The sequence below is a fragment of the Euleptes europaea genome, chromosome 2 (genome assembly GCF_029931775.1).
Source record: "Euleptes europaea isolate rEulEur1 chromosome 2, rEulEur1.hap1, whole genome shotgun sequence".
NCBI classification, from domain to species: domain Eukaryota; kingdom Metazoa; phylum Chordata; class Lepidosauria; order Squamata; family Sphaerodactylidae; genus Euleptes; species Euleptes europaea.
This window is the reverse complement of record NC_079313.1, coordinates 3,634,060-3,653,770: the sequence shown is the minus strand read 5'-3', so window position 1 is coordinate 3,653,770 and position 19,711 is coordinate 3,634,060. Positions and strand designations below refer to the sequence as shown.

Below are 19,711 nucleotides of genomic sequence, written 5' to 3'. Positions count from 1 at the left end.
AAGGATGTGCAGAGGAGATCGACCAAAATGATCATGGGACTAGAGCAACTGCCCTATGAGGAACGGTTAAAACGCTTAGGGCTGTTTAGCTTGGCAAGAAGGCGGTTAAGGGGAGACATGATAGAGGTCTATAAAATTGTGCATGGTATGGAGAACGTGGACAGGGAGAAGCTTTTCTCCCTCTGTCATAATACCAGAACGCGGGGTCCTCAGCTGAAGCTGAAGGGTGAGAGATTTAAAACAGATAAAAGGAAGTATTTCTTCACACAACGCATAGTGAAATTGTGGAACTCCCACAATGGCTGCCAACTTGGAAGGCTTTAAGTGGGGAGTGGACATGTTCATGGAGGAGAGGGCTATCCATGTCTACTAGTCAAAATGGATACTAGTCGTGATGCATACCTGTTCTCTCCAGGATCAGAGGAGCAGGCCTATTACATGAGGTACTGTGGGACACAGGCAAGATAAGTGCTGCTGCAGTGGTCTTGTTTGTGGGCTTCCTAGAGGCACCTGGTTGGCCGCTGTGTAAACAGACTGCTAGACTTGATGGACCTTGGTCTGATCCAGCAGGGCCGTTCTTATGTGGTCTGGCTGAAGAAAGACACTTTACAATTTCCAGAGCTGTTGAATTCTTTATTGTACGATCGCCAGAGGCAGGAAAGCAGAATCTCGGGGAAGTTACCTCTCCCAAGTACATTTATAATCCCCCAGACAAGCATGTGCACCTAGAACTTTCTTAGTATCTCTTTTTCTCTGCAGCTGGTCATGGCTTGACCCAGACCAGTTTGTCCCAGTTTCAAGGTCACTGGTTTTTGCCGTCACAGAACATCCCAGCCCCGCCTACGTAACCCTCTTCCTCCCGCTCTAATGGAGACTTCAGCAGACTTTACACGCCTGAAGTCAGGCGAAGACTAATTTTCTTCCATGGTCTCTCTGCTCCGTCTTGTTCATCAGAGACAGCCAAGTATTGAAAAGTGGGACTTGGTATCGCATCAGCCTGCTGGGCTGACAGGCCGGCTTGCATGTCCTGGAAGCCTTGACTGTAAACTCTTTTGGCAGCTGCCGAGTCTCTCTTGGGCTCCCTGTAGCACCTAGTCATGGTAGTGGTAAAAAATTGTTTTGGGTTTTTTTTTGTGTGTGTGGTAAATGCTTATTTTTCCAAACATTGAACACCATAAATATAGACACCATACAAACACAATACATACTATTACATCTTGACCTTTTCCTTACATAATCTATCCTACATCAAATCTTAGAGTTGATTAATGATTTGCCCTTACTATTTCTAATATAATTATGTAGTTGGGTCATCTTCGTGACCTTGGGAAGAGTTGCTTTTCAGTTTTTCTAACGTGTGTGCTGGCCTTTCCCAGGTGGGTCCACGTGATCTGTGCCATCGCCGTCCCGGAGGCCCGTTTCCTCAACGTCATCGAGCGCCACCCCGTCGACATCACTGCCATTCCTGATCAGAGGTGGAAACTGGTAAGAGCCGCTTGACCGGGGGGGTGGGGGGGCTCGCTTCGGAAAGGGGGCCCAGGAGCAGCAGCGGGCCCTGGCGTGGAGGTGAGGAGGGGGGCCTGTCGTGCGGCCGGCAGGCCTTCCCCTCCCTCGTCGTGCAAACAGGGCTCCGGCCGTTCTGTGGAGGTAGCGAGCGCTCATTATTCAGGCGGAGTGATGGCCTAGCATTGATACACAAGCGCTAAATTGCATGGAGACGGTTCCTTTATGGATAACCTGACATTTCCAGTGCGCCGTCCTCTTCATTACCCACGCTTGTAAGAGCGAATTAAAAATCCTTTTTTTACATGGGGCTGGCTTGTTCTGCTTAATGGGCCTCCCCGGAGAAATCTGTTAAGTCTTCTGCGGCTGCCAGGAAGGTTTTCAGGTTGGCCCGGCATGTCTCTCTCTCTCTCTCTGTCGGCGCACAGAGTTGCCTCGCGGGTTTGAGCGGGGGCTGGAGAAGAGCTCTGGATGGTCCTTCCGATGTGGAGTTCAGCATTTAAAAAAAATAAACTTGCAGTACGTTTGTCAGCCTTGCTGCTACAGGGAGAGGATCTGGAACTGCTAGTCAAAATGGATACCTGTCAGGATGCATACCTATTCTCTCCAGGATCAGAGGAGCATGCCTATTATATTAGGTGCTCTGGAGCACAGGCAGGAGAATGCTGCTGCAGTTGTCTTATTTGTGGGCTTCCTAGAGGCACCTGGTTGGCCGCTGTGTGAACAGACTGCTGGACTTGATGGGACTTGGTCTGATCTAGCAGGGCCTTTCTTATGTTCTTAGAGGAGAGATTTGATCTGGGGTTCTCCCTGTTCCTAATCCAGCACTCTCGGACCGCTATTCCATACTGGCGCTGTACAAAGAATAAGGCAAGACCACACCGCTTGCTCAGTCTTGTTAGTATGAGCCTGCCCTGAACAAGGCAGTTGGTGGTATCCCTCCTGAGTTGCGACAAGGGTTCCCGGATGTCCAGTACTGGCGGGCAGTTTACCCCGGAAGTGACAGGGACATTCTAGCACATTTCTTTTTTTAAAAAACCTCTATGAAAACCATAGAGTTTTTGATCACAATGGGTAGCCTTGTTAGTTTTGTCACTAGCAGTAGAAAAGAGCAAGAGTCCAGTAGCACCTTAAAGACTAACAAAATTTCTGGCAGGGCATAGAATAATAGAATTGGAAGGGACCACCAGGGTCATCTAGTCCAACTCCCTGCACAAATCAAGAAATTCACAACTACCTCCCCCCCACACCTCCACTGACCCCTACTCCATGCCCAGAAGATGCCCAAGATGCCCTCCCTCTCTTGATCTCCCTAAGCTCATAAAATCATCATTGCTGACAGATGGCCATCTAGTCTCTGCTTCAAAACCTCCGGGGAAGGAGAGCTCACCACCTCCCGAGGAAGCCTGTTCCACTGAGGAACCGCTCTAACTGTTAGAAAGTTCTTCCTAATGTCTAGACGGAAACTCTTTGGATTTAATGTCAACCCGTTGGTTCTGGCCCGACCTTCTGGGGCAACAGAGAGCAACTCGGGACCCTCCTCTATATGACAGCCCTTCAAGTACTTGAAGATGGTTATCATATCCCCTCTCAGTCTTTCGTGAGCCACAGCTTCCTTCTTCAGATACAGCTAGAATGTGACAGCCTTGCTGACAGATGGCCACCTAGCCTCTGCTTAAAAACCTCCGAAGCCCACCACCTCCCAAGGAAGACTGTTCCACTGAGGAACCGCTCTGTTAGAAAGTTCTTCCTAATGTCTAGACGGAAACTCTTTGGATTTAATTTCAACCCGTTGGTTCTGGTCCGACCTTCTGGGGCAACAGAGAACAACTCCTCATCATCCTCTCTATGGCAGCCCTCTAATGTAAAGTTCTTTATTTAGCCGGGGGGGGAGGGGGAGAGAGAGCAGAGGCGGTGAGGCCCCAGCAGTGAGGCTGTGCTGCCTCTTCTCCTAGAGCAGCCGCCTTGCGCCAGCGTGCCACTCTGTTACGGAGAGCTGCGGTGTGGCTGCTGATTAATTGGGGTGTTGCTGCCCGCATGTGTAAATTATTTATGACTAGGGGGTTTCAGAATAATGAGCTGCCATCCCCTCTAGGGGAGTACATGAATTGTGGCGTTCGTCACCCAGCCGACAGCCCATTTCTTATTCTGGGTAATGGAGAAGGTGCGGTTTCCCAGCGTGCCTCTGCTTTTTTGAGGGGGGCCCGTGCAGGCACGGCCCCTTTCTTCTCACACCTTTGTCAGATGTCTTCTGTAATCTTCCCTCTTCCCTGATAAAGAAGAAGAGTTGGTTTTTATATGCCGACTTGCTCTACTACTTAAGGGAGAATCAAACTAGCTTACAATCACCTTTCCTTCCCCTCCCCACACCCTGTGAGGGAGGTGGGGCTGAGAGAGCTCTAAGAGAGCTGTGACTAGCCCAAGGTCACCCAGCCGGCTTCATGTGGAGGAGTGGGGGAACCAACCCGGCTCACCAGATTAGAGTCCGCCACTCATGTGGAGGAGTGGGGAATCGAATCCGGTTCTCCAGACCAGAGTCCACTGCTCCAAACCACCGCTCTTAACCACTGCACCACACTGGCTCTCTTATTTTGTTATGTCTTATTTTGATGGGCTGCTGGGCCAAGGATGCTCCAGGTCTTTATCAAAGGGGTTTAACGCATGGCCAATTTGTCTTGCCTTTGTCCCTTAAAAGTAGTGAATTCCCGTGGCCTAAACGCATGACCGTCCGAGGGCAGCGCATCGGACCCACCTTAGGCGCGATTTAAGCAAAAAAACAAACAAAAACCGGGTTAAGCAATCCCTGGTTTCTAGTGATCTTTTCGGTGCTAAACCGCTACTTTTTTTTATTTCGCTACATTGCCGGAATGCCGGCGTGCATGTAATCACACGACTAGCCCGCTACTAACCTCCCTTTGTTCAAGCTCCCAGCCCCGACAAACAGCTGAGCTGCGGGTGAGCAAGGGCAGGGCAGGTGCAAGCCGCGCTGCTGGCTAGGAAGGGAAGTGACGTGAAGGGGAAGGAGAGCTCCTTTTATGGACTTCCGGGGGAAGGGCAGAGGGTGGAAGGGGTGGAGCTTCTCTGGCCTGAAGATTAGCCAGGGAGGAAACAGGCTGTGACCCAGGCTGGCTGAGCATAGAGCCACCCGGGTAGCCTCCTAGGGAGAGGAAAGCTCAGACTCTCCCTCGGACTGGTCTGAGGCTGAAGAGGCGCCTCAAGCCCCAACCCTCTCCAGGCCAGACAGACACACACCCCCGACCAGCCCTGTGGGGGGGGGGGTGCTTCACACCGTCATGATGGTATACCAGAACACTGGTGTCCCAAGAAAAAAAGGGGAGAATCAGCCTTTGATTGGATAACCCCTCAGGCAATCCTTGGGCAATGACACGGCGGTCACTCCACTACTATCCCACATTATATGGGTGGCTCAAACGCACAGGGAGCCTCCAGCAGCTACTTGCTTCGGACTTATAGTGGGATGGACTAGCGTCATGTGTTTGACTATCCTGTCTCGGAATAAAATATTGTGAGATAAGGGAGGAGTGAACCAAGAACATTCTGCCCATGCGTTAATCCCCCCAGTCTGACTGGTGTGTGTGTGAGAGAGAGAGTCGCATTTCCTCTTAATGTGTGATTCAGCACGTTGCCTCGGGTCTCAGGGGGTGATGGATTAGTCGTTCGGCAGTACATGATAGATCAGCTCTCCCCTGGGAGGCAGCCCGGCCTCACTTACAGATCTTTCCTTGCCGTGTGCCAGGCGTGTTCTGGTGTGTGCGTGGCTCAACAATGGGGACGTTTACCATCTCGTCGCTCTCCTTAACGTGACTGTCCGCCCTAGAAGACATCCCACAATCTCTGCCGTTGCGTTGGAGTTGCGCAGCGGACAAGACAGATCGGTTCCCTGAAGGATGAAAAATGGGAGACCGCCGGTCTAGTCCTTTCCTCCAGGGCTGGCCCATTTCATCCTTGGAAGATTTGTATTGGGAGACAGCCACCCCGTACAGCAGCGAGTCGAGAAGTGACAGAGTCACTCTGATGTCTGGTGGAATCTGGGTACCCGAGGTTAGGTGGAAAAGGTAAAATTATATAATTATATAATAGAAAAATATTTTTATTATAAGGCGCTTATATCTCAGTCAAAAACATTAAAAATTATAAAGGCACAAAGGCAAGCATGGTGTAGTGGTTAAGAGCAGTGGTTTGAAGCAGCGGACTCTGATCTGGAGAACCCGGGTTGATTCCCCACTCCTCCACATGAGCGGCAGATGCTAATCTGGTGAACCGGATTTGTTTCCCCACTCCTCCACATGAAGCCAGCTGGGTGACCTTGGTCTCGTTACTGTCTCTCAGCCCCACCTACCTCACAGGGTGTCCGTTGTGGGGAGGGAAAGGGAAGCTGAGTGTAAGCCGGTTTGATTCTTCCTTAAGTGGTAGAGAAAGTCGGCATATAAAAACCAACTCTTCTTCTTCTTCATAAGGTTGACAGACCTAGACCACGGGGACCATACACTTTTCGGTCTACAGGTCTACCAAACGTGATCAGATAGAAACTTATATAACGTGCATCCAAATATTAAACAAATGTATGACCATAGATAGATAGATAACTTTATACCAGATAGATAACTTTATACCAGCCCAGGCATGTGTATAGGATGTATAATCAATTTCTAATTAGAGGTCCCTCTAGGTGGAATACCTATAAGTTGCCCTACCTTGGGCTGTATTGGTCTCTCATACCGAGTATGCATGCAGGTATCAACCTCATGAAGCAAGCACACTCCGTATGAGTTGCCACTGTGCCTTGTTTTATCGTTCTTAATGTTTTTAACCGAGATATAAGCGCCTTAAAATAAAGATATTTTTGTACTACATAATTTTACCCTTTCCACCCAACCTTGGGTACCCAGTTTCTGGTTTTTGAGGGTGGGTTTCTTTCCCCCCTTTTTCTTGTTCAGTGGTCGGGTGGAAGCTGCCGGCCCCGTCTCTTGTGCCCCTCCCCTGGACCAAAGACCTACGTGTCACCCAGCCTTTGAGCTCATTAGCCTGAGCCATGCTCAGAATGTACTCACTTGTAATAACCTTTGCCCTTCCATTACTCTACCTGCCGTGTTCAGACTTTGGGGCAAGGCCGGTCAGAAAGCGAGCAGCCGGGGAAATCGGTCAATACCAATGAAGTCTCATTATTAAATTGTCGATACCGGAACCCCCTCGCTGATTAGGAGAAGCGCTGCTATTCGCCGTGCCTGACAGTGATATTGGGAGGGACTGTTTTGCCTCAGTTTGTGGCTCAGTTTGTAGAGCATCTGCTTGGCATGCAGAAGGTCCCAGGTTCAATCCCCGGCATCTCCAGTTAAAGGGACTAGGTTAGTAGGGGATGGGAAAGACCCCTGCCGGAGACCCTGGAGAGCCACTGCCAGTCTGAACAGACAATACTGACTTTGATGGACCAATGGTTTGATTCAGTAGAGGCAGCTTCATGTATTCATGCCTCCGCATCTTGGCCGAGAGGTGTGTTTTTTATGGCGTGGACTAAGAAGCGGGGGCTAGGGCCTTGAGATGGGGGCACGCCAGATTTGCAGACTCCTCGGAGTTGCATTCTGAGACTTCCATGTTTTATTTGCCGGATTCTGCAAGGGCTGTGAAGCATTCTGGGGGAAAGGAAAGTTGGAATCAGTACAATGATAAGGGCTGGCCGAGTAGGGACAGTGACCTAGAGGCCATTGAGTGGAACGGGCAACGAAAGCGTTGCTTGTTTCTAAAATGCTAGCTAGCGGCGACCAAAAGGCCATCTGTCTTCCTCACCCTAGTGCCCCACGTCCAAACAGCAGTAAGAAGGCAGCCATTGGTGGTGGAGGAAAGAGATGTCAAGTCGCAGCCAATTTATGGCGACCCCGTAGGGTTCTCAAGGCAAGAGACTAAGGAAGGTGGTTTGCCAGTGCCTGCCTCTGTGTAGCGACCCTGGACTTCCTTGGTGGTCTCCCATCCAAGTACTAACCAAGGCTGACCCTGCTTAGCTTCGGAGACCTGACAAGATCGGGCTAGCCTGGGGCTATCCATGTCATGGCTTACAAAAGGTTCTCAAGGCAAGAGACGAACAGAGAGGTTTTGCCATTGCCTGCCTCTGTGTGGTGACCCTGCACTTCCTTGGTAGTCTCCCATCCAAGAACTAACCAAGGCTGACTGTGCTTAGCTTCTGAGATCTGACAAGCGTGGTGTAGTGGTTAAGAGTGGTAGTTTGGAGCGGTGGAGTCTGATCTAGAAAACTGGGTTTGTTTCCCCCCTCCTACACACGAAGCCAACTGGGTGACCTTGGGCCAGTCACAGCTCTCTTAGCTCTCAGCCCCATCTACCTCACAGGGTGTCTGTTGTGGGGAAGGGAAGGTGATTGTAACCCGGTTTGATTCTGCCTTAAGTGGTAGAGAAAGTCGGCATATAAAAACCAACTCTTCGTCTTCTTATCCATGTCACTGCTCACAAAATGGACAAACTACATAAAATCAAACATTAAAAACATAAAAACCAAAATTTAAAATTGCAATTCAGGACTGCTAGGTAACATAACCAAATGAGGTCCTAAATAAAACTGTCTCTGACTGCTCCTTAAAGATTGAAAGTGAGAGGGCCAGGCGCACCTCCCTGGGGAGGTTGTTCCATAATTGGGGGGCTCCCACCGAAAAGGCTCTGTCTTGTGTACCCACCGAACGCACCTCTTAAATTGGTGGGACACCCAGGAGGCCATCTTTGTTCCCAGGCCCTGGAGGACCACTGCCAGTCTGAATAGACAACATTGACCTTGATGGACCAGTTGTCTGATTCAGTATCAGGCAGCTTCATGCATTGATGCGTTGGGGGTGCTGAAGCTGTGGCCGACACTGGAGGTAGTTCAGAGCATAAATTACACCCAGGTTCATCTAGCCTAGCCATCTTCTCCCCTTCCCCCAATCAGAGACCGGCCACATTTTCCCCTGAAAACCTCAGAAGGATGGCTTTCCCTCTTTGCTTCTGGCCTCTGGAACTCTGGAGGTATTCTGCCCTTCAGCCAGGAGGATCCATGACTAATATTTCCAGCTTCTGGCATTGAAGGGGCACTCCAAAGGTCCTGCTTAGCGTCCTCTGGGCATTGGCAAGCTTACAGGAAGGTCCCGCAATGAAGTAATGCATTATTCATTACGGTCACCGACCAGCACGGCCCTGGAATGAAAATTGCCCCTTTCTCCTACAGTGTTCAGTTCTCCAGCATGCACTAACACAGGCCCCTGTTCTTTCCCAGAGATGCGTGTACTGCCGGAAGCGGATGAAGAAGGTGTCCGGTGCCTGCATCCAATGCTCCTACGAGCACTGCTCCACCTCCTTCCACGTCACCTGTGCCCACACAGCCGGAGTGCCCATCGAACCAGACGACTGGCCCTACGTCGTGTCTATCACCTGCTTCAAACACAAGGCGGCCAGCCATGTCGTAGGTGTCCTCTGCCTTCATCCCGCCTCCTGCCCTTGTCTACTCTCATTCCCCTTTAAAAAAAGGGGTGTCAGTTTCCTTTCCTTCTCTCATAGATCCCATTTTCCCGGGAGGTGTCCCTGGGCCAGACGGTGATCACGAAGAGCCGGAACACCCTCTACTACCGGTGCAAAGTGATCGGCATAACAACACAGACCTTCTACGAGGTGAACTTTGATGACGGCTCGTACAGCGACAACGTTTTCCCGGAGAGCATCGTGGTAAGTTCCCACTCCAGTGCAAAATGAGCGCCTGTGCGCAAGTTAGCAATTAGGCGTAATAGAGCATAAAACTGCTACCATACTGTACAAATCTATGGCGATGCCACACTTGGAATAAGGTGTACAGTTCTGGTCACCACACCTGAAAAAGAATATTGCAATGCTTGAGAAGGTGCAGAAAAGAGCAACCAAAATGATCAGGGGACTAGAGCAGCAGACCTACGGGGAGCAGTTAAAACACTTAGGGGTGTTTAGCTTGGAAAGAAGGTGGTTAAGGGGAGACATGATAGAGATCTATAAAATTATGCATGGTTTGGAGAGAGCAGACAGGGAGAAGCTTTTCTCTCTCTCTCATAATACCAGAACACAGGGTCGTCTGCTGAAGCTGGAGGGTGAGAGATTCAAAACTGATAAAAGGAAGTATTTCTTCACACAACGTAAAGTGAAATTGTGGAACTCCCTGCCCCAGGGAGTGGACATGTTCATGGAGGAGAGGGCTATCCATGGCTGCTAGTCAAAATGGATACTAGTCATGATGCATCCCTATTCTCTCCAGTCTCAGAGGAGCATGCCTATTATAGTAGGTGCTGTGGAACAAAGGCAGGATAATGCTGCTGCAGTCATCTTGTTTGTGGGCTTCCTGGAGGCACCTGGTTGGCCACTGTGTGAACAGACAGCTGGACTTGATGGATCCAGCAGGGCTTTCCTTACGTTCATATGAAGGACGGGGCTATCCATGGCTACTAGTCATGACGCACATCTACTCTCTCTGGTATCAGAGGAGCAGGCCTATTATATGAGGTGCTGTGGAACACAGGCAGGAGAATGCTGCTGCAGTCCCCTTGTTTGTGGGCTTCCTGGAAGCATCTGGTTGGCCACTGTGTGAACAGACTGCTGGACTTGATGGACCTTGGTTCTGATCCAGCAGGGTTTTTCTCATATTCTTATGTAACTTGATTATAACTTTTGGCGTATCTTCAAGGCAGCCGTTAAATAATGAACTACGGATAGGGTAACGGCCTTACCTTTACCAGGCAGCAGATAGATTAAATGATAGTCATGAGAACGTACAAGAAAGTATGAAATCAGTGGTGTAATAAAGGAAGATCTTATAGAAGAATATACCGTATATACTCGGGCATAAGCCGACCCGAGTATAAGCCGACCCCCCAAATTTGAGGCCAGAAAAGGGAATTTCTTATTGACCCGCGTATAAGCCGAGGGTCAATAAGAAATTCCCTTTACCAGCAATGCTGCGCTCTAAAATGGCGGTCGCCATTTTAGAGCGCAGGGCCCCTGCCCCAGGTCGCCCTCCCGCCGGCCTCCCGGGCCCTCCCACCCCACCCCAACCCACCCCGACCCCACTGCCATCCAAGGGGGGGAGGGGGAAGAGCCCCTGAACCCCCTACTCACCTGGAGAGGCGGCAAAGTGGCGGCGGCGCGGCCTTCCTGGGCCGGCAGGAGGCCCCTCCAGGCTGCTACTGACAGAAGGAAGGCGCCTGAGCGGCAGCGGAGCAGCCAGCAGGAACCTCCTGCCGGCCAAGGAAGGCCCCTGCTGACAGGAGGAAGGCGCCCGGGTGCCTGAGCCGCCGCGGAGCGGCCGGCAGGAACCTCCTTCCGGCCAAGGAAGGCCCCTGCCGGCAGGAGGAAGGCGCCCGGGCGCCTGAGCCGCCGCGGAGCGGCCGGCAGGAACCTCCTGCCGGCCAAGGAAGGCCCCTGCCGGCAGGAGGAAGGCGCCCGGGCGCCTGAGCAGCAGCGGAGCGGCCGGCAGGAACCTCCTGCTGGCCAAGGAAGGCCCCTGCTGGCAGGAGGAAGGCGCCCGGGCACCTGAGCCGCCGCGGAGCGGCCGGCAGGAACCTCCTGCCTGCCAAGGAAGGTCCCTGCCGGCCGGGTAAAGGTTCGCGGGCGATGGCGACGATGATGGCGGTAAGTTCCCCCTCCCCTCCCCCCTCCCCTACCGTATTGACCCGCGTATAAGCCGAGTTTGGCTTTTTCAGCCCTTTTTTTGGGCTGAAAAACTCAGCTTATACGCGAGTATATACGGTAAATCACAACTGAGTAAAAAATGGGTGTTACTGTCTTTGCCTTTCCACACGGGCAGACTCTGTTCGATTGGGGTATTTAAGAATCTGCCAGATAATTCATTGAGGGGTAAGGCATTGGGTCTGGTCAAGAAGAAAAGTCTCCAAAAAGTTGGAATGGTTAAGAATTCTAGATAATCAGGTAGCACTGGAAAAGATGGGGCGCCCTGTCCCCAGAAAGAGGTTGCACATCATCATAAGTAGCTCAGAAGATTCTCCTTTGGGTGAACCAATGAACACATGCAGCTGCCTTATACTGAATCTGACCCTGGGTCCATCAAAGTCAGTATTGCCTCCTCAGACTGGCAGCGGCTCTCCAGGGTCTCAGGCAGGGGTCTTTTACATTACCTACTTGCCTAGTCCCTTTAACTGGAGATGCCGGGGATAGAACCTGGGACATTCTGCATGCCAAGCAGATGCTCTACCATTGAGCCACAGCCCCTCCCCTAAGCTTCTCCTCTGGGTGGGCCCTTTGGGCATCACCTTATTCCTGTTCTTATTTTTATTAGAACAACATGGCCTGCCTTTGCTCTGGAGAAGGGGCCTCCAACCTTTTTGAGCCTTTGGGGGCACCTTTGGAATTCTGACACAGGGTGGTGGGTGCAGCCCCAAAATGGCTGCCGCATGAGGCCTGAGCCACTCACAGAGAAAAAGGCCAGGTGCAGGGCAGAAGAGGGATAGTTGAAAAAAATACATTTTAAAAAGTATAAAATGAACACTGTGGGGGCCGCTGCACAGGCAGGACTCTTGCCCAGCCGTGTTTCTGATTGGCTATGCAGATTTCAGTCTACATAGCCAATCAGAAACCCAGCTGGGCAAGAGCCTCGCCTGTCCCCACCCGCTTTCTAAAAGCACTTTATGCCACCAGGAAGGCACACGTTGGGAACCCCTTTTGTAGATTTCTGGCCGGTTCCTGCCCTTCCTTGTGCTGGGGGATGGCTCCCTGTCGTAGGTGAGCTCTCTCAGCCTCACCTACCTCACAAGGTGCCTGTTGTGGGGAAGGGAAGGGGATTGAAAGCCGGATTGAGACTCCTTAAAGGTAGAGAAAAGTGGGGTATAAAAACCCAAATCTTCTTCTCTCCTCCTCTCTGCCTTCAGAGCAAAGACTGCCTCAAGACGGGCCCTCCTGCCGAGGGAGAGGTGGTTCAGCTGCAGTGGGTGGACGGCTCCATTTACAAGGCGAAATTCATTGGTGCCCTGATCAGCCAGATCTTCCAGGTGAGAGCCTCTTCGGCACACGCTCCCGGTGTTCACCTTGCCAGGAATTGGCCATGCTTCTGCCACACGAAGGTGGGCTGGCACCTCCTTGCCGGGTGGCTGTCCCCGAAGTCGGTGGGCATATTCTTTGTCTTTGCTGGAGCATTGTCTCAGGGCAGGCAGACTCCTAGAATCATAAGTTGGAAGGGACCACCAGGGTCATCTAGTCCAACCCCCTGCTCAATGCAGGAAACACACAACTACCTCCCCCACACACTCCCAGTGACCCAAACTCTATGCCCAGAAGATGGCCAGGGTGCCCTCCCTCTCATGATCTGCCTAAGCTCATAGAATCAGCATTGCTGACAGATGGCCATCTAGCCTCTGCTTCAAAACCTCCAGGGAAGGAGAGCTCAACACCTCCCGAGGAAGCCTGTTCCACTGATGAACTGCTCTGACTGTTAGAAAGTTCTTCCTAATGTCTAGACTGAAACTTTTAATTTCAATTCCAACTCAGGCCAGTGAATTTGTGGAGCCCCCGTGACAAGTTCCTTCACCATTTCCCCTCAATTAAAATGTGACCAAAGGAGCATGACTTAAGCACCCAAAGATCGGCCTTCATGGGCAGAGGGGGGCCGTTCCCCCAGGACCGGCCAGCCTGACTTGGTCGCAGAGGTGCTGCCGCTAGCCGAGCAGAAGTTACCGATCATAAAGTTTGAGGGCCTCTTTTTGCTTTCTTCCGCAGGTGGAGTTTGAAGATGGTGCCCAGCTGATGGTCAAACGGGGCGAGATCTACACCCTGGAGGAGGAGCTGCCCAAGAAAGTAAAGTCACGCTTGGTGGGTATCTATCTATCTATCTATCTATCTATCTATCTATCTATCTATCTATCTATCTATCTAGCTATCTATCTAGCTAGCTAGCTAGCTATCTCATCTATCCCATCTATATCCATCTCTGTCTGTCTGTCTGTCTGCCTGCCTGCCTGTCTGTCTACCTAACTATTTCTAGCCTGCCCTCCCTGGTCGAAACCAGGCTCAGGGTGAGTAACAACACTATAGTGCTCACCAGGGCAAAAGGAAGGCAGGCGGCCCCTTCAGATCTATTAAAAAAAAATAGAACATAAAAGAAAGGATGGGGGTCAGGAGGCCAGCATAGATGACACCTTGGCTTCCCCCAGTTATCAGCCTGGTGGAATAGCTCTGTATCGCAGGCCCTGCGGAACTCTTTTAAGGTCCCACAGGGCCCTGATGTTACCAGGAAGAGCATTCCGTCAGGCCAGAGCCAGGGCCAAGAAAAGCCCTGGCTCTCGGCGAGGACAGCCGTGCACTCTTAGGGCACATTCTTAGGTATTTAGGGGTTAATTTTATGCAGGGATTTCTTTCCCGAGACGCTCCTGGTACGATCCAAAAAAGTTTGTTTGCATTTTTTTTGAATGTACACATGAAGCTGCCTTATACTCAATCAGAGCTTTGGTCCATCAAAGTCAGTATTGTCCACTCAGACCGGCAGCAGCTCTCCAGGGTCTCAGGCAGGGGTCTTTTCACACCACCTACCTGCCTAGCTGTTTTAACTGGAGATGCCGGGGATTGAACCTGGGACCTTCTGCATGCCAAACAGATGTTCTACCACAGAGCCACAGCCCCTCTCCATGGCTCTCCAGGGTCTCAGGCAGGGGTCTTTCACATCACCTAGTTGCCTAGTCCCTTTAACTGGAGATGCCGGGGATTGAGCCTGGGACGTTCTGCATGCCAAGCGGAGGCTCTGCCACTGAGCCATGGCCCCTCCCCAAATGTTGCCCTAAGTCCAACATTTCTGTTCTGGTGGGACTGCGTTGGGGAGTAGAATTGTCCATTCAGGGCGGATGCCATTAGAAGGGCTCTTCCGATGCACTGTTCCCCACATGGTGCCATGGAGAGGTTTCCTGACCCCTTGTCTCCCAGCTGCTTCTGCCCAGAACGACGTCCTGGTCCTCCCGGCCTGTGCGCCGCCCACCCTGGTCCTTTCTCACGCACCCCCTTTTCCTTGTCTCACTTGCAGTCCCTCAGCACCGGGGCTCCTCAGGAAGACTCGAAGGCCGCCAAGCGCCCTCGGGTGGGCACCGCCAAGAACCCCGAAGACCGCGGACCGAGCCGTGACTACTTTTCCGTCATGGAGTCCCTGCTCCAAGCGCCGCTTCAGCCGGGAGCGCAAGGCACCCCCATGTTCTAAACCGGGACGGACAGTGATTTAACAAAAGAAAGAAATAGGATTGCGACATTTTTAATATATTCTTTTCGCATCCCTGCGACAAAGTAATTTAAGTAGGAAACTGTGGAGCGTGAGGCCCATCCGTGTGCAATAACTTGCTGTCAATTCCTCTCTCCTGTTCTCGCTTCGGACCCCAGAGGAGCGCGTCTTGCTCTTGGCCCTACCTCTGCTCTTCCCAGCGATGGATTTTTATTTTTATTTTGAGCGGGGCGAAACCTGGTCCGTAGAAACTCTGGAAGAATGTGTGCTAGTGGAGCATGTATCACTAGACTTTGGGTCTGTCTCCTTCTTTTTTCCGTTTTGTTGGTTTCGTTGGTAAAACGCTTGGGAAAGTATTCAGGATTTGCAACGTTGGTTCCAGTTTTTCAACCGTGGCCCTCTCTCTCTCTCTCTCTCTGTCTCTCTCTCTCTCCCCCTCCCTTGTAATATTTTTCTTCTCTCTTTTTTGGAGAAGGTGCTATTTCACTGACTACTGAAGCAGCCTTTTTGGGATTAGCAGTTTGCTCGCTTGTGTGTATGTGGGCGTGTATCAAAACTGCCTTTGTGATGTTTTCTAGGAAAAGGGTGGGGGGAGGTGTGTTTAAAAATGAAATGCAGACAACCACAAAAATTGGGGTGGGGGGGGAAGTTTCCACAGTCTGCTCCCTCCCCACCCCAGCACATTGCTTTGAGGCAAATGAAATGTTTCCATTCTGATGCTCTCAGAAGGGCTGCTGGTCACATCAGGGAGAGGCGAGCCGGCTTATTGAAAATCCTGTTCCGGGGTGGAAAGTGCACGAAGCACATGTTGGGAAAAGGCAGATCCTCTTGCTCGCAGCGCTGTAGAATAAATGAGACCACCTCTGTGTGACAAGGTGGTAGGATTCAGCGTTGCCCTGTCATGAAAGAAAAGGTGCCCTTTGGGCAGGTGCGTGCAGAGACCGGCTACTATGTCTTGTCCTTCGTGCCCCACCTCAGGAAATACATTTCCATCCTGGAAGGTGAGTTTGAGAGGGGCCCGTCAATGGAGCCGCACTTGGCAGGTGAAGGGGGGAGATCAAATGAGTTCTTTTCCTGGAACGGGAGGAACAATCCTCATCTCAGCAGCTGCAACATGGCAGAATTCCTGGGACACCTCCCAACCTGCTGGCAACCACCTTTGGCTTATTTTTCACCACTCTCAGGACTGCAAAAGTCAACATATCCGGGGGGGGGGGGAGTAGCTCACCCACATTTTCCCTCCAAAGCCAGGGACCCCTTTGAGTATCCCCTTTTGACGAGCATGATTTTTTCCCCAAAGAGATCCCAGTTTTTTCACACATTCATTTTAATACGTGAACATCTTGGTTATGACCGCTGGCCGAGAAGGCTGATGGTGTGAGGAAAGAGGAGGGGTGTGCGCAGGTGTGCCGCTGCGCACATGCACCTTTTGGTGAAGAAGAAATGCCCTGGCCACCTTCTCTTGGATTATTGGGGGGGGGGGGGAGGAGGGACGTCGACTTCCCACTGACTGGCCACCAGGTGCACTCGAGATAAGACAGGACTCTTGGGCAGAGGTTCTCTAGACGTGCCCAGGCTAAACAGAGCAGGCCAGGGACTTCCTGGTTCTTGAACGGCGAGAGGAAGGTTGCCGGAAATAAGAATTAGCTTGGCACAGAATGCCTCTAGCGGCATCTTCCCGAGCGATCTAGGCAACAGAGACCTGCGTCCCAGAAATGTGGGGGGGCACAGGTGTTCTAGGGGGCCGGTCTGAGGCATCGGCAGAGGACCCCCAGGCTATTGTGTCGTTTTTTGGGGGGGAGGAAATGGGAAGCACATTCCAAATTCCTTCCATCACAAATGCACTGCCTTGAGCACCCCCACCACCCCCAGTTCCCTGGAGAGCGAGCAGAAATGGAAACATCCCCCCCCCAGATACTTATGTTCCCTTTTATGCCCCCTCCCTCCCATCTCTGTGTTTCTGGTTGCATCCACTTGAAACTGCATCTTGCAGAAAGGGGGTGGTGGTCAGTGGCTCTGGCGGTCTGTTTGTGTTTTACGGTGTCAGTTTCTCTTCGAGCTCACCCCCCTACACTTCTGAGACTTGGAAAGTTTGGGGGATCAAAAACGGTATCCCCGTTCCCCCCTCCCAAAAAAAGACTTCAGCGTGTGTGTGCATTTGTGTGTTTGTGTAGTTCCAATACAGCATCTTCTGCTAATGCCTTTTTTCAACATTAAAAAAAAAAATTTTCTGCTTCTTTAAGGGGAGGGGAACCCCCTCTGCTCGGTAGGTGGAAGCGTTACCTGACACACAGGATCTTGCAGAGCTGGCTTGAAGCTCTAGTCTGTCTCTCCCCGCCCCCGAAACAAAGGCCACCCCCCCTTCTTTCAGGATTGCCCAAACCCTTTCAGGGGTCATAAAATTACTTGAAAAGTAATTTACTTGTATAGGAAAAGAAGAAGAAGAAGGGGGGGGGGAGACTCGCCTCCGATTGCTGTTTTGGTGAACGGGCTAAAGGATGAAGCGTTTAAAAAGAGAGAATCTGAAACGGGAGGTGGGCTTTTAAAGAAAAAGTGAACCGCGGGGTCGCTTGTGGGGTGGAGAGCAAGGGGTCTCCCGCGGCTGCAATGGGGTCAGGGCTGGCCGAAGTCCAGCTCTTGCTGGAATTCTTGTGTATATTTCTATTGTAAAAAAAAAGCAAAAAAAAAAAGCAATGTGTTTCTTTCTCCTTCCGCTCCCCCAACTATTCAGGTGGTCAACTTAGTTTCGTTTTTATGCCGTGGATCTGGCTTTTTGTAGAACCGGGATATTTTTCGGTTGATGTTGTAGCTGGTTTTTTTTTTTTTTTTTGGCTTCTTTTCTAATACACTTACCAGTTTGGGAATGACTTTGTTATCTCTTTAAGGGGAGGGGGACACTGTGGAAAAAGGCAGGAGGGAAATCACCCCTCCCTTTTGACCCCTTTCCTTCTCAACCCTGCCTTTCCGGGAGACTATTTGTCAGTGTCTATGTGGTTATATAAAAAGGGGGGGCTGTTTTGCTCTTACAGGAAATGTGATTCTGTTTTCTTTTTTGTACCCCTTCCCCTCCCCTCCCCCCCAATTTATAATCAATGAATACTCAAGTATTACAGGATTCTGACTTCTTTTGTCCTCTCTGGCCCCGGAGAGCAAGGAGTCTCCCGTCTCGGGGATCTCCCGTCTCGACTCTCGAGGGAGCGCTCACTTAACCAGGCTTCGGATGAACCCTGAAAAGGGTTGTTTGCTTCCAAGCATTTTGGGCTGACCAGATTTTGGGGAGGGTGGTGGTGGTAAAAACAGACCTGGCCAGAACCGGAGGAGGGAGTCTACCCCCTGCCATTTTGTCCTTGTTGGATTGGTGAGGAGCTTGAATACGATTTTAAAACATTTTCATGATGTTTTATGTAACGAATTTTTATGCTGCCTTTAGCTTCTCTCTCCCCCCCCCCCCCCCGGTTTGTGGCAACGCAAGAAAAATCTCCAATTTAAAATATTTCAGACTGCTCAAGGCTACAGTAAAAGCAAGCCAAGGTGCCCTCATCGATCTGCAGATCTTCAGCATAAGGGACTTTTCAATTTTTTCCGGAAGGCCTGAGGAGATGGCCCCAGGAACTCCTGGGGGGAGGAGTTGCGAAGCCTGGGGCAACTCCCGAAAAGGCCCCGTCTGGAGTCCCTGCCAATCTTAATGCTGAAGAGGCAGGTTCCCACAGGAGAGCCATGTTCGTTGATCCCGGGGGAGGGGGCAGTTATACGGGGCAGTTTTAACATGCAAAGTGCTTGAAACTCTCATAGCGGTGGAAACCAAACAGCAGCCTTGTAAGGGAGAACAATGCAAACCCTCTCTTGGATGTAGGGAAATTGAGACTGGGAGGGTCTCCTCTCAAGGTGGTCAGTAAACGTGCCGGCTGACCCAGGACTTCCACTCACCCACAACACTTGCTCATGTCTTGCCTTCTTAGGGCTTTCTTCCTACATACCCTTCCCTGCCCTCCTGAGGAGTAGGTCTTTTTAATCTCTCCGTAGCCACCTGTCGTCCCGCCTCGCCACTCCGCAGCCCCTCTCTCTGATGTGCTTCTGCTTACTTCGATCATCAGGAGCCCCTGAAACGGAGCGAAGCAAAGCCGCCCACTATTAGATATAATTGTCATTGTGACAGGCCCATTGTGGGATGGAAAATGCGTGCCTCTCAGAACTGTCTGCGTGATAAAAGAGCAGCGCTGAAATCAGAAATTAATCCCCTGGCAAGAGAATGACATGGTTATCACCGGGTTGCCGCTAACAACTTACTCAGAGCACCTCAAGACTCCCTCCGTGCTGATCTTCCGAGCAAGAGAAGGGCGCGCATCAGATTATTTCAGTTCTCTCCGACTCTCGCCCCATCCTTCAAAAGAAAGAAAGAAAGAAAGAAAGTTTTGTCTTGTTTGTAGGTGTGACAGGGACTTAATGCATCCATTCAATTGTTGCTCTGAAGAGGGTGGAGGGAGAGAGACGGGTGGGCCGATTCCTCTGCTCCGGGTAAAGCTGGAGCAGGGGGTTGGACTAGATGGCCTCTATGGGCACTTCCAGCTCTATGATTCTATGAAGCCAAAGACACAGAACTGGGCCTGGATGGCACCCTAGGAGAGGGGCATTCCAGGTCACCGGAGATAGCCAGGATTTTGCAGTCTCTTCTAACCAACTGGACTGCAAAATCTCAGAACTTGAACATGACATTGTTGATCCCGGCATTTGCGGATGCGGTTTGATTTTGATCACTGGGAAAGAGGAAAACATGTTTTTGCCTTGAGAATGTCCAAAAGACGGGCGTTTCTGTCAGTTCATCCTTTGCCAACTCGAGATGCCTCGGATTTTGTGGGCAAGAATGCCATCCCATAGACAAATCTAAATCCTAAACGTTTTGTGAATCGTTGGTTTTGGGTCTGAAGGTGGGTCCATTTTGAAGAAACAGAAGCATTGCTTCCTGAATCTTCTAGGTCCGGTAGC

General features: G+C 51.1%; 1 protein-coding gene across 1 annotated transcript in view; it reads left to right on the top strand.

The window, feature by feature from the left end:
• KDM4B (lysine demethylase 4B) overlaps positions 1–14,710 on the top strand; it is a 200,668-nt gene extending 185,958 nt beyond the window's left edge. The window contains exons 17-22 of the mRNA XM_056867633.1: positions 1,377–1,485; positions 8,777–8,962; positions 9,058–9,222; positions 12,402–12,521; positions 13,246–13,338; positions 14,540–14,710. Of these exons, the coding sequence (XP_056723611.1) occupies positions 1,377–1,485; positions 8,777–8,962; positions 9,058–9,222; positions 12,402–12,521; positions 13,246–13,338; positions 14,540–14,710 (844 nt within the window). The remainder of the gene's footprint in view (positions 1–1,376; positions 1,486–8,776; positions 8,963–9,057; positions 9,223–12,401; positions 12,522–13,245; positions 13,339–14,539) is intronic.
• The last annotated feature ends 5,001 nt before the right edge of the window (positions 14,711–19,711 follow it).